This window comes from Nanorana parkeri, unplaced genomic scaffold (genome assembly GCF_000935625.1).
Source record: "Nanorana parkeri isolate BGI_ZX_2015 unplaced genomic scaffold, ASM93562v1 scaffold1153, whole genome shotgun sequence".
Classification (NCBI taxonomy): domain Eukaryota; kingdom Metazoa; phylum Chordata; class Amphibia; order Anura; family Dicroglossidae; genus Nanorana; species Nanorana parkeri.
The window spans coordinates 409,724-421,699 of NW_017307421.1; the positions used below are offsets into that span (position 1 = coordinate 409,724).

General features: G+C 45.6%; 1 protein-coding gene across 1 annotated transcript in view; it reads right to left on the reverse strand.

Annotated features, from left to right (window-relative positions):
• LOC108796698 (E3 SUMO-protein ligase RanBP2-like) overlaps positions 1–782 on the reverse strand; it is a 70,595-nt gene extending 69,813 nt beyond the window's left edge. Inside the window, exon 1 of the mRNA XM_018568198.1 lies at positions 568–782. Coding sequence (XP_018423700.1) covers positions 568–639 — 72 coding nt within the window. The 5' untranslated portion in view covers positions 640–782. The remainder of the gene's footprint in view (positions 1–567) is intronic.
• Between the last annotated feature and the right edge of the window lie 11,194 nt (positions 783–11,976).

The following is an 11,976-nucleotide window of genomic DNA, read 5'->3' on the forward strand; positions in this document are numbered from 1 at the left end:
ACAACCAATGGTAGTTTAAACACAAGCGGTCCGGCATCTGGAGAGATGCCCGATTGCGGGTTTGGGCAGCACTGAAAACTAAAAAATGGCCAGGACAGGAAGGGGGTCTAACACCCCGGTCTTCAAGTCATGCCTAAAAAAAAAAAAACACACGTTTAGGCATGTGATCTCGTTTGAAAGTCTATGTGGCCAAAACCACACAGTTCTGTTTGTGCAGTAAAAGTTACATAACACACCAACAAAAAAGCCTCCGAGTCAGCTCAGGTGTGATTGGGACATGGAGCATTGCAGGCAGCAGCAGAGGTGAGGATTTCTTACTAAGGGATAACTTATTACCACTTTCATTCTATTATAGACACAAAGTCACTTTAATACTAAACCTCTGATCTGGGATGCTGGGTCACCCTCTAAGTGCGGTAAGGTAACCCCGGGGTATAACAAGCAAGGCCTGCTACACAGATTCCCCCCCCATCCGGGTGTGTATGCTCAGTATAACGGGTCTGAGCCTGTTTAGAAGCGGTGCGAGTGCAATTCATGCCGGGACAAGGCCGGAGACGGGGTGCTTACCTCCCGAGGAGAGGAGACGCTGCTCTGGACATTGTCGATGTATTTCTGTAGGTCCACTTTACTGCGCCTCATCCTGATCACTCCGTGTACACACGGCCCCGTGAAAGCCGCACTCTACACAACACACTTCCCGGAAGGCGCTCACGCAACTCTGGCGGCTTCACGGATATGACGTCAGAAACGTCACTTCCTCCGGTATGAAGACCCAGTGCCCGAGGAGGTGGTGGGCGGAGTCTGGTGTGCGCCGTGCGAGAAACGTCAGTACGCTAGACGTGACTACGCCCTACTGCGCTAGGCGGCAAAGGGGGCGTGACAGTGAAGTTCTGTCAGAGAGTAGAATGGAATCCCTCGGTCCTCTCTGGTCATTGTCTTTGTTCTCCGGTATAGAGCCGTATACATAAATGGACCATTTATCTAAGAAGGTTGTTTAGTTTGCACTAAACTTTGCAAAAGTGTGTGGTGACCCCTTGTTCGGTGGGTCACCGCATGCCTTCAACTTTTTTTAGGTTAGAGGCTTCTCAGCCTCCCCCTAATGCAGTTCTCTCGCAAAGTAGGCATTCAAAATATACTGCGACGCCCGGACTGGGACTAAAAATAGGCCCGGGCATTTGAGACTGAGCAGCCCAATCACATGACCCCAGCAGGCCCCACCTCATCAGAGGCGGAGCCAAACAAAAGCACAATCAAGTTTGCATTATGGTTACAGTGCTGTGCAACACCCGCCTAGCACTAATTGTGTGTGGCTCAACCTAATTGTTTTCACTGCCCAATAGCCAGTCCGGGCCTTGTGGGAGCCCCTCATAATGGGCACAGTGGGTGTGCAGACCTGGGAACTCAACACAGGGATGGTGGGAGCTCCTCATAATGGGCACAGTGGGTGTGCAGACCCGGGAACTAAGCATAGGGATGGTGGGAGCTCCCCATTATGGGCACAGTGGCTGTGCAGACCCAGGAACTAAGCATAGGGATGGTGGGAGCTCCTCATAATGGGCACAGCAGGAGTATAGACCCAGGCACTCAGCACAGGGATGGTGGGAGCTCCTCATAATGGGCGCAGGAGTACAGGCACAGGGATGATGGGAGCTCCTCATAATGGGCACAGCAGGAGTATAGACCCGGGAACTCAGCACAGGGATGGTGGAAATCCCTAAAAATGGGCACAGCGGGTGTACAGACCCGGGAACCCCTCATAATGGGCACAGCAGGAGTATAGACCCGGGAACTCAGCACAGGGATGGTGGGAGCTCATAATGGGCACAGCAGGTGTACAGACCTGGGGAACTCAGCAGCACACCAGGGCTATGCGGTCTCACTGGGGCGGCATGCGGGTCTCGCCGGGGTGGGTCTCTCCCTGGTGGCCAGCGGAGGCACCCTGGTGGTTAGTGGGGGCTCCCTGGTAAATAGTGAGGGCTCCCTGTGTAGGGTGACCATTTGTCCCCGATTTCCAGAGACAGTCCCCGGATTGCAGAGACCATCCCCGGACAAATTATGTCCCCAAAAATGTCGCATGGGATATTCCCAATGTTTTATGGGAACATAAAATAATTTTTTTTTTTAAATACTCACCTGATCCTGGGATCCACCGACAAGCGCAGACTCCCGTCTCCCACGCTGTCAGAATATGACAGTGTGGTGTGCAATATAGAACATTATACAGCGGCGCAATGGAGAATAACAGCAACAAATCGCAGCAATAGTACATTATACTATATTGTACTATTGCTGGGATTTGTTGTTCCTCTATACCTGCTGGTATTCTGCATTGCGCCGCTGTATAATGTATTATTGCTGGGATCTGATACATTGCTCTATAGCTGGTGTTATTGGAGAGGACGGGTATGATGGTGGAATGGTGTAGGGATGGAGAGGATGGGTATGATGGTCCACTGCAAACGCAAAAAATAGAGCTTGCCCTATTTTTTGCGTTTGCACTTAAACGGAACACTAGCAAAGTTTTGCCACGCGTTCGCACTGCGGGCAGGGAAGCGGCACCATTGAATACAATGCACCGCCACACCCCCTCCCGCCCTAAATGCGGGGGGAAGTTTCACAGTGATCACGGTGCGTTCCAGCAGCCACCGCTCTGGAACGCACACACTTTCGGTGTGAACAAGCCCTAAAGAGATCAGTCATTAAACATAAAAAAAAAAACCTTCCTTAAAAAAAAAATGTCACCTTACCTTGGTGGTCAGCGGGGCTTCCTGGACCCTGGTTGTGGGGGCTCTGCTGTGGCCGCAACTGCCAGTCCACCTGCATCAGATGCGACTCGATAATCGGCGTCTGCACTCCAATAAGGGGGGGCACTGGGGCGTACTGACCATTCGGCCGCCACCGCTGCTCCCGGCCAGTCTGCCTGCATCAGATGCGGCTAACTAATCGGGCCGCTGCTCGCTCATTGGAGGGCCGCATCTACCTGATCCAGCTAGCCCGGTTCGCCTCGGTATGCGATCCGGGCTGGCTGGATCAGGCAGATGCGACCGGGAGCAGCAGTGATGGCCGAATGGTCAGTGCGCCCCCCCCCCCTTCCTCCTGATTGGACTGCAGGCGGCCGGACCGCTGGCTGGTCGGCTGGATCAGAGATCACTGTCCGGAGAACGCTATGCATCAGACATAGCGGGACGATCGGGGCTGAACACAATCAGGCTGACCGCGTTCGGCCCGGCCCACCGGGCAAGTGCCTGGTATGCCCTATGGCCAGTCTGGCCCTGCCGACACCTATTGTCAGCTTTAGATGGGGTGCGCTGAGGGGTATGGCTGCGAGGGAGCTCCATCCTTGCGTGCATTGCTTACAGCTTCCTCCTGTGTCCTGTAGTGGTGCCTGGACTGGGGTGATGTCACATTCTGGCTCCTGGCACCTCTACAAGGCACGCGAGAGAGCTGTACAAGCAATGCACATATAGATAGAGCTCCTTCACAGCACAACAGCCCACACTGGACCACAGGCTCACCAGCAATTTTGTCCTAGGGCTAATTGTACACTGAGCCGTGTATTCGCAGCACAGTGTACAATAATGGAATGTTGTGGGTGCTGTAACAAAGTCAATCCAATGCGCATATTCAGTTACATCATCCTGGATTGGCCACTTAAGCGGGCTGCAGACTCCAGACCTGGGAGAGAACCAAAGATATCAGTGATGGTGACTGAGCGATGGAGGGAAAGTGAGGACATTGCATCACTGCGTTTTGAGATGTAAGTGTGCTATAATGTGTTGGGCATCCCTGCACATTAAACTCTCACACTTTCTCCAATAATGAATCCAGCTCAGACAAACATACACTGCCCAACAGTATTTCTTTATATATTCTCTATACATTTTTACCCAAGCAATTACAATCATGTTTCCGAACAGCCGGCTCCGACTCTCTCAGCTCCACATCCCTGAACTTACTATCCAGTACAAGCTCACAAGGGACAGAACAATCTCTAGAAGTTGTCCATCAATTAACTTGAAGAGGAGATGAAGGAAGAGTGTAAAGCCGGGAGAAGGAACCAGCCGAGTTGTGGGAAAATGTAAGACCCCCTACCTCCGTAGTAATCTCATCTTAAGATATCTCATGCAAAGCTCTGTATAGACCAGCCTTTGTCATCCAGGGTGCCTTCTCACTTCCTCTGAAATTTCCACATCATCATGCCTCCAATGAGAAGAGTGCTTCTGATATGAATGGGTGGGGGGGGGGGGGGGGGGGGAAAAAGGGGAGGCTCTGGTGTGAAGCAGAATGTAAACCCCACTTTTTGTATTTGCATTTTTGCTTAGGGTTCCCCCTTAAAACCATACAAGGCCCCTTATGGTGGATAAGGGTCTGGTAAGGCTTTTGGAGGGACCACACATCATTTTTGATATTTACATTTTAGACTGGGGTGCCTCAAGATTTTGCATACTTTTAGAGGGCGCTGTGACTGGAAAAAGGTTGAGCAATAGGTATAAACTGGTTTAGACAAGGCTGTGTAAACCTAAGGCCCCATTCACATTGAGCGATTTGCATTTTGCGCGATATCGCGCAAATGCTTGCATTGAGCAAGCTAGAATCACAACAAAATCCGCTCCAAAAAAGGTCCTGCTGTAGCGACGCACGACCCGCGACAGCAACGGACAGAGCCCCATTGAGATGCATTGAAGAGCGATATCGCGCGGTAATTGCCCTCGATAAATCGCTCAGTGTGAATGGGGCCTTACAGAGCAGAATGTTAATAGGCTATTTCAATGTGACTGGAAGCTTCACTGACCAATACATGGAATGTGTGGGCCATCCTTTGCCAGGACTGTTCACATTTTTCAATTAGTGCACCCCCTTTCTAGAGGAATTTTGGGGTGACCAGAAGCAAGTTTACATATGTATGCAAGTATTACTGAGTGTCTGTGTTATATTCGCATTTTCTGTTACCCACTTAGATGTACAGTTGACTATGGCATGTCTCAAATGTTAATGAAGTACAAATGTAGTTAGGTTATTGTCTACATTACCCAAGGCTAAGTTGCCAGCATTATAAAACAGCTTAAAGGCTGGAGTCACATCTCTGCATTGTGGTAATATGCATGTTACCATATCACAATGCACAGTAGCACATGAACCAGAGTGCCTTTCATTTCGAATGGCACGACATTGGACTTGCATTTTAGCTCAACGCAATTCACACATGTAAGCCAACTGAGTAATGCTGTGTTGGAACTTAAAGGAAAAAAAAAAAAAAAAGTGCATGTGCATTAAAAGTGATGGCAGCCCACTCAAAATAAATGGACTGCCTTACTACACTTACTACAGCACACAAAAACCTGTTAATGTGATTGCAGTAACATCCTACACAAGTGTAAATCCAGCATACGTAAACCTGTCCGGTTCTAAATGTCGTTTTATTTCATACTAGCCACATGCATGTGCATTGTAGTGCTGGAAGTGCCCCGTCAAAACTCCTTCGATTTTAGACCAAGCCATGATGAATAACAGAACCGGTACCTTATTTTGCTAGTGTGAGGGGCATGGTAACTATAAGAACAGACACCATATTTTGCTTACTGTACAGTGTCCACATGCCTTGTAACTGTAAAGCTATATAGTGGACATTTCCTTTAAGTTGGACGCCTGGCAAACGCATGAAAACAAACACTGAAATATATAAATGTGAACAGTTCAAAAGATTTGTATTCCTGTTCAGGTAATTTTAAGATCCTGACACCCATGTCTGACATAAATTCAGTCTTACTGGTTTATAATGGCAAAATACTGGACACGGTGCACTCAAGTGAGAAGTGTATAAACGGGGTTCACTTTCTTTAGGGCAAGGTAAATGGAGAGCCTGCATAGGAGTCAGCATACTGGATTTTAATCTTTCAGATACAAATCAGTATTATTGGTTTTGAATCTTAAATTTGCCCGCTAAACAATTTGTTCTGTATTCAGTCCTTTCTAATTGTATTACTGTGCCCTAGACTTAAATACAACTCAAAACAAAACGCAATGTAGAGCCGATGTGTTGTTACATCACTGGTGCACAGTAGAGGTCAGCACAGGACAGTTTACAAGTCTATAACGTGCGTCTATGGCACATGGGGTCCAACTCTCCATTGTTTCCAGATTATGATATGACAGCAACTTTGATCATAACTCATTAGTATACATGTTGAAAAGTCTCTGGTACATTTTAACCCCTTCATGACTGAGGCCCTTTTTTCCATTTTTGCACCCATGTTATATTCCACATTTTAGATGGAACTGTTGGTGATAAATTCAGTAGAAATGCATGGATTTCAGGCAGTTGTCCAAAGATTTTAGGATCTTCCTAGTAAATTATTAAAATCTGATCTGTAACTGAATACATGCCTTTGACTGGTTTAGGCATTGCCTAAACACTCTTCTCTTCAGGGAATCCTATCCCACCTCAACCTAACCGCTCAACCATCACATTCTCAAACACTTCATCCCCACACAGCTCCCTCCTCATGCATCACTTGCCCCTTCCTTTTAGACTGTAAGCCCTCAGGGGCAAGGCCCTCCTTACCATCTTGTGTTCATTTGTATTGTGATTGTAATGTCTTCCTTATATTGTAAAGCTCTGCGCAAACTGTTGGCGCTATATAAATCCTGTATGATAATAATAATACCAAATGTATTTATTTGGTACACCTTTGTTTTTATCTATCTGCTTAGGTCCTGCAAGGCGGAGAGGGGACCGGAGGGAGCTCGTGTACCGATCTCCCTCTGATCCCGTGACAGAGGCACTATGCTGGTCGCAGGGCTCGCACCGGGATCAGCTTGACAACGGGAGGGTGGCCGCGGAGGGGGGACACACAGGACTGCAACTCATACAAGCGATCGCTTGTATATTAACAGGCATCGGTGTATGTTTTTAAATTGTCGTTGTTTCCCACTCACGTGTGCCCTGTGACGCACGCGAGTGGGCATGGCTGAGTAGACGTCTAAAGACGCCCGCTCAGATCTAGAGAGCTCCTGGCCGGCCGTTTTTGTGACAAAGGCCGGCCGGGAGGTAGTTAAAGGACTGCATTGGGCATAGAGCGAGCGATGTTAAGACAACATTGAGGGTACGAGAATAAAGAGGATCCCATTTACTCACTGTTCTGCAGCATGTATTATCCTGGAAACGATTGTCTGCCTGTTTGTTTTAATTTGTGTTAGTGTGTTTCTCTTAATTTGCTTTTGATTACTGCATTTCAATATTAATATGAAGTCAATAGAGTTTATGGTATGGGGTATGGCATTAGTTAGACTTATTTTTAATAGTGACTCTCAAGCAACCAGAAACTCAATTTTTCCGGAACCTACCAATCCCTGTGGATGCCGGATAATGTGGAGTTTACTGTACTTTTATTCCAACAATAACTGCAGATTTGCTGGTTGGTTATCTCTTATTTAATGGCTGCAGCTGCTTCTGTTGCCAAGAAAGAGGGAATTGCCAACTTCCAACTGTTGCACACCATGCAGCAGGATGGCATTTATTCCATACTCTTATCTGAACCCCTGGATGCTCTCAAGGTTTTACAAGACAGAATGGGGCTTGGATGGTGTTTGCTGCAACAGAATAACCCTAATCCAATTGGCCAAATCTCTTATAGCTACATGCCTGTCCTCAGATTTCCTCACAAGAGCACAGGAACGTTGTTGCACTTAGAGTGCTGATCCTTTAGTTGAACTTGTTTCTGAAACCCAAAAATTACATATTACTTACAGGGAATATGTCTGACACTGTCCCCAGCACACCCAGCTGGGCGTGTTCTCATCTTTCTTTCCAGCACTTGAAGCTGCTCCTAGCTTAGCTCTCTCTAGGAGCTAAGCTGAAGAGGGATCTGCACTGGGATGCAAAAGCTTGATTTTTTTTTTAAAGCAACCAAAAGTAACAGGAAAGAAAAATGGAGGAAGGTGCACACTAAAGTTATCTCAAACACAGAAAGCACTCAAGGTCTGAATTAAAACAAAAGGGACTACATTTGCTGAGGCAGCCAGAGGCCTGCAAAATGCCAGCTGCTGTCAGTTGTCAGGTCTCATGCACATCTTCTTAACACGTACAGTGCTTTAGCAATTGTCAGGTTTCAGATGACCTTTGACCCTCCTCACACTCCAGCTAAAGTGTCAGGCTTGAACAATCTAAAGTTTAATACGGGGAAGATATAAATAGTTCCTAGGACTTACCACTAAGACATAATATTCAGATTCTTGCATCAGCTCAACTGTGACTTGTTCTCTTTAGAACAAACATGTTAGTAAAGGGATATAGAGACTAGACTCCTTTCAAAAATGCAAGCAACCTGGCTGTTATATGCACCCTAATGGCTTCAATTTTTAATTCCTGTAAAACATGCATGCAGTTTAAGAAAGTCAAAAGGAAGGAGTAATACATTAAATGAACAACAATTGCACAAGATTACTTTAAGTATATTGACTTTATTAATTGATTTGTTACAAAAAAAAAAAAATTAGAAAAAAAAAGGTCCAACATTGTAGTTGTATTATTAGAAACTGAGGACATTTTAAAAGGACAAGATGATAAAAATAGATCTGTCTGTGAGGCCTCCTTTAAAAAGTGATCTTAAAAGGAGAACTATGGGGTCAGTGTTTTTCCCCATAGTTCTCCTTAGGGTAACGGGAGGACACAAACTAGCGTCCTCCCGTTACCCTAAGCTCAGTATACCACGAGCTATAGCTCGCGGTATACTGTGACGCCACAGCCGGAGCGGATCCCGACGTAGATGCCGAGATCCGCCCAGCTCCGTGAGTGACAGCTGGCTCTGCCTATCTAGAGGCAGAGCCAGCTGTACCCGCCCCCTCCCCCGTCCGTTCCGCCAGTCAGCGCTGGCAGATCGGAGCGGGGAGAGGGGAATCCAGCCCCTCCCCCTGTCACGGCAGAGAGCCGTGACAGGATCGAGAGGTGAGGGAACCCGGTATGTGTTCGCTCACCTCCCGATCTACTGAGCCGACCTGTGACAGTCTCATTGTCACAGGTCGGCTAGAACTATGAGGTGAGTGGAAATCACTCATCTCATAGTTCTCCTTTAACATAGGGCAGATTCAAAAAGAGTCATTTCATTGTGATTGAAGAAAGCCTAGAGACACACTAGAGGGTATTTTTATAACTGGAGCACAGAATCTGGAGCAGTTGCCCATAGTAACCAATCAGCTTTTCTCTTCAGTATGTTCAGTTAAGCTTTGAAAAGCAAACATAGAAGCTGATTGGTTGCCATGCACAGCTGCTGTAGTCTGTCTGCTCCAGTTTTGATGAATTCCCCTCACTGTTCTGGACTTGTTATTGTGCAACCCAAAAATCGTGGGCACCGCACACCACAGTTGACTGTACACGATCATGAACAGGAACAGATAGTGTGCTGAACGCCAATTTACGATTCTTGCTGCTCAGTTCAAAAATCATAGTAGTACATCTTGCATTTAAAGTGACCTTTGACACAAATGGGCGGTCTGATTTACATGATCTGACCCCCATCTCCCAACCTGTGTCTGCTGGTGTGTCCCTAACCAGGAATGTTTGGCCCAATCGAGTCATTTGCGATTAGCCTATAAACACCTATGCTGTAGACCTTAGCATATCTCAGAGAAAATAGAATTTGGGAAATTTCCAAACTATTCATTTACTCTTTACCATAATAAACCTGAGCAGATGATGACCTTGTAAACAGGAGACCTATTCCAGAAATAGAAAACAGTTGCTAAGCTCTTAGCATGGCACGGCAGCTCAGAACTGTCAAGACTGGCTTTCTTGCAAAGGGTTTCATAGGTTGATTCTTTTCTATGGACAACGTAGCAACTTGCATACAGCTATTTGAGGTTGGAAAAAATTCAATTAATCAGCATATACATTAAAGTATAGAATAAGTAATATGTTTCAATTCATGACTAAATGACGATAAAGTAGGATCATTTGCAATAAAAATACTTCATATGTTCAAAGTAAAAGCACACTGCCTTGGGAATGAACAGTGTTGTGTTTACTGCATAGTAAGATTCATTATGAAAAGCTCCACTTTATATATATATATATATGTATATATGTTTAAATACATATAAGATTATATGTCTCATGTTAGGCTGAGATAAGGTTTAAGGCACAAAACAAACATCAAGCAATAATGTGAATGACACATGATCTGCAAGAAACTGGTCGCAGAGCACCAGAGGGAAATTCAAGTAGTTCTAGATGCTGCTCCGCATCAGTTACATTCCATGCTTCCCTTTTAAAATATTACTCTTGCTGAGAGCAGAGATGATCTGTTGTCTACTCACATGGACAAAAGGCACTAGTTCTGCATTGGCTGTGCAAGTGAAGTCCAGAACGCAGACGGCATGCTTCTCAAATATAAGCATCCTTTGCAAAATCGTTTAAAGAAGAACTCTGATCTAGTCTAAAAAGGATGTTTTGCAGCTGTTGAAATCATTGAAAAGTGATCATTGAAAATTGTATGCACTATCCTTTCAGTAGGAGAGCAGAATGTGTCAATTAGCAGCTCTCCAACACTAGGCAACCTGACAAACTATTCCTCTCTAGCCACCTACTCCACCAGTTACCAACTGACATAGCGAAGGGGAGGTTTCCAGTCATTGCATTGCTTTTGCTAAACCACTCCTCGGCTCACACCTATTTGGCTATGGGCATGTGGGCAAGGAGCTGTGGCCACACACAGGATAACAAATTTTCACAAAATTGTGCATATGTAGCTGGTAGTTAGAGGCATGTGCGAAATGTTAAGATTTGTACCCCCAATAAAAAAGGTTGTAGACAGTGGAGTAGAAGCTTGGAATTCCAGTGGTCACAACTATGACCAAGTTCAGGAAGGGCAAAAGGCTTACAATTCCCTGCCATTCTACCACTGACTGGTGCCCTTGTCACCTATACGCACCAATTTGTGCTCTGTGCATCTATGTGGTAAATGAGTGAGGCTCCTAAGGAACAGAACGTTTCAGTAAATAGGCAGGTATTATGCGAGGGAGCGATGTCCAGGATAGCTTGGCAGAAACCAACAGCAGACCCTACATCTGGGACCAAGAAGCTATAGGCAATGTTTTTCGACAATTATAAAAGCTGAATTTCAGCCATAACAGCCAACTACACTGTGGAGATACAAACATGTGGACTGTAAAACCTGACAAGATTCAATTGAGTTCAGCCGTGCCTGGTCTAGGATGCATCTCTGCCACACTGAAAAACCAGGTGGGTGACCTCACTTTTCCCTGTTTCATCATAATTAAGCAGTAAAACGTGATTACCTCAAGGGGGCACAGCACTGTACAAAAGAGCCCTGAATGGCTTACAATGGCCCTCCCTCTCATACAAGCCCTGGAGTGCAGAGTATTTCAGGTGAGAGGTATTTCAGGAGAGATTTCAGGTTCTAGGAGTATTTCAAAATGCATTTATAGGTTTGAATAGATAGCTGGATTAAAAAGGGGATCTTCTATACTTGCCTAGAGTTCAGCTTTAACTAACCATTTTAGATGGTAATATAAATCCTTTATTGATGTATTCTTTTTTACTACATTTCAAAACAATATTATTAGATTTCGTGAGCTGTATACTTGAAGAAAAAGTATAAGAGGGAGATGAATCTCTTCCTGCAACGTTAGCATACCCTGATCTGCCCCTCCCTTTGGCTTGTCATAGGTTTGCTCTGAAAGGCTTTGTATACAACAACAGGAAACATTATGGGTTTGAAAAAGACTAACCAATGCATGTGTCCTGATAATACTATAAGGAATAATCCTCCAGCCCCCACACTATAGAGACAGGATTTTTTTTTTTTAAGTGCTTACTTCAAACACTGTTTGTAGAGGCTTCCATAGAACATGAACCAGTCTACAGCTTTTGTCATTCTGTTCCTAGACACATCTGAGAAGAACGCCAAGATATGCAGTGTTGTAAAATGAGCAATATTCCTCTGCAGCTGAAGGCAGAGT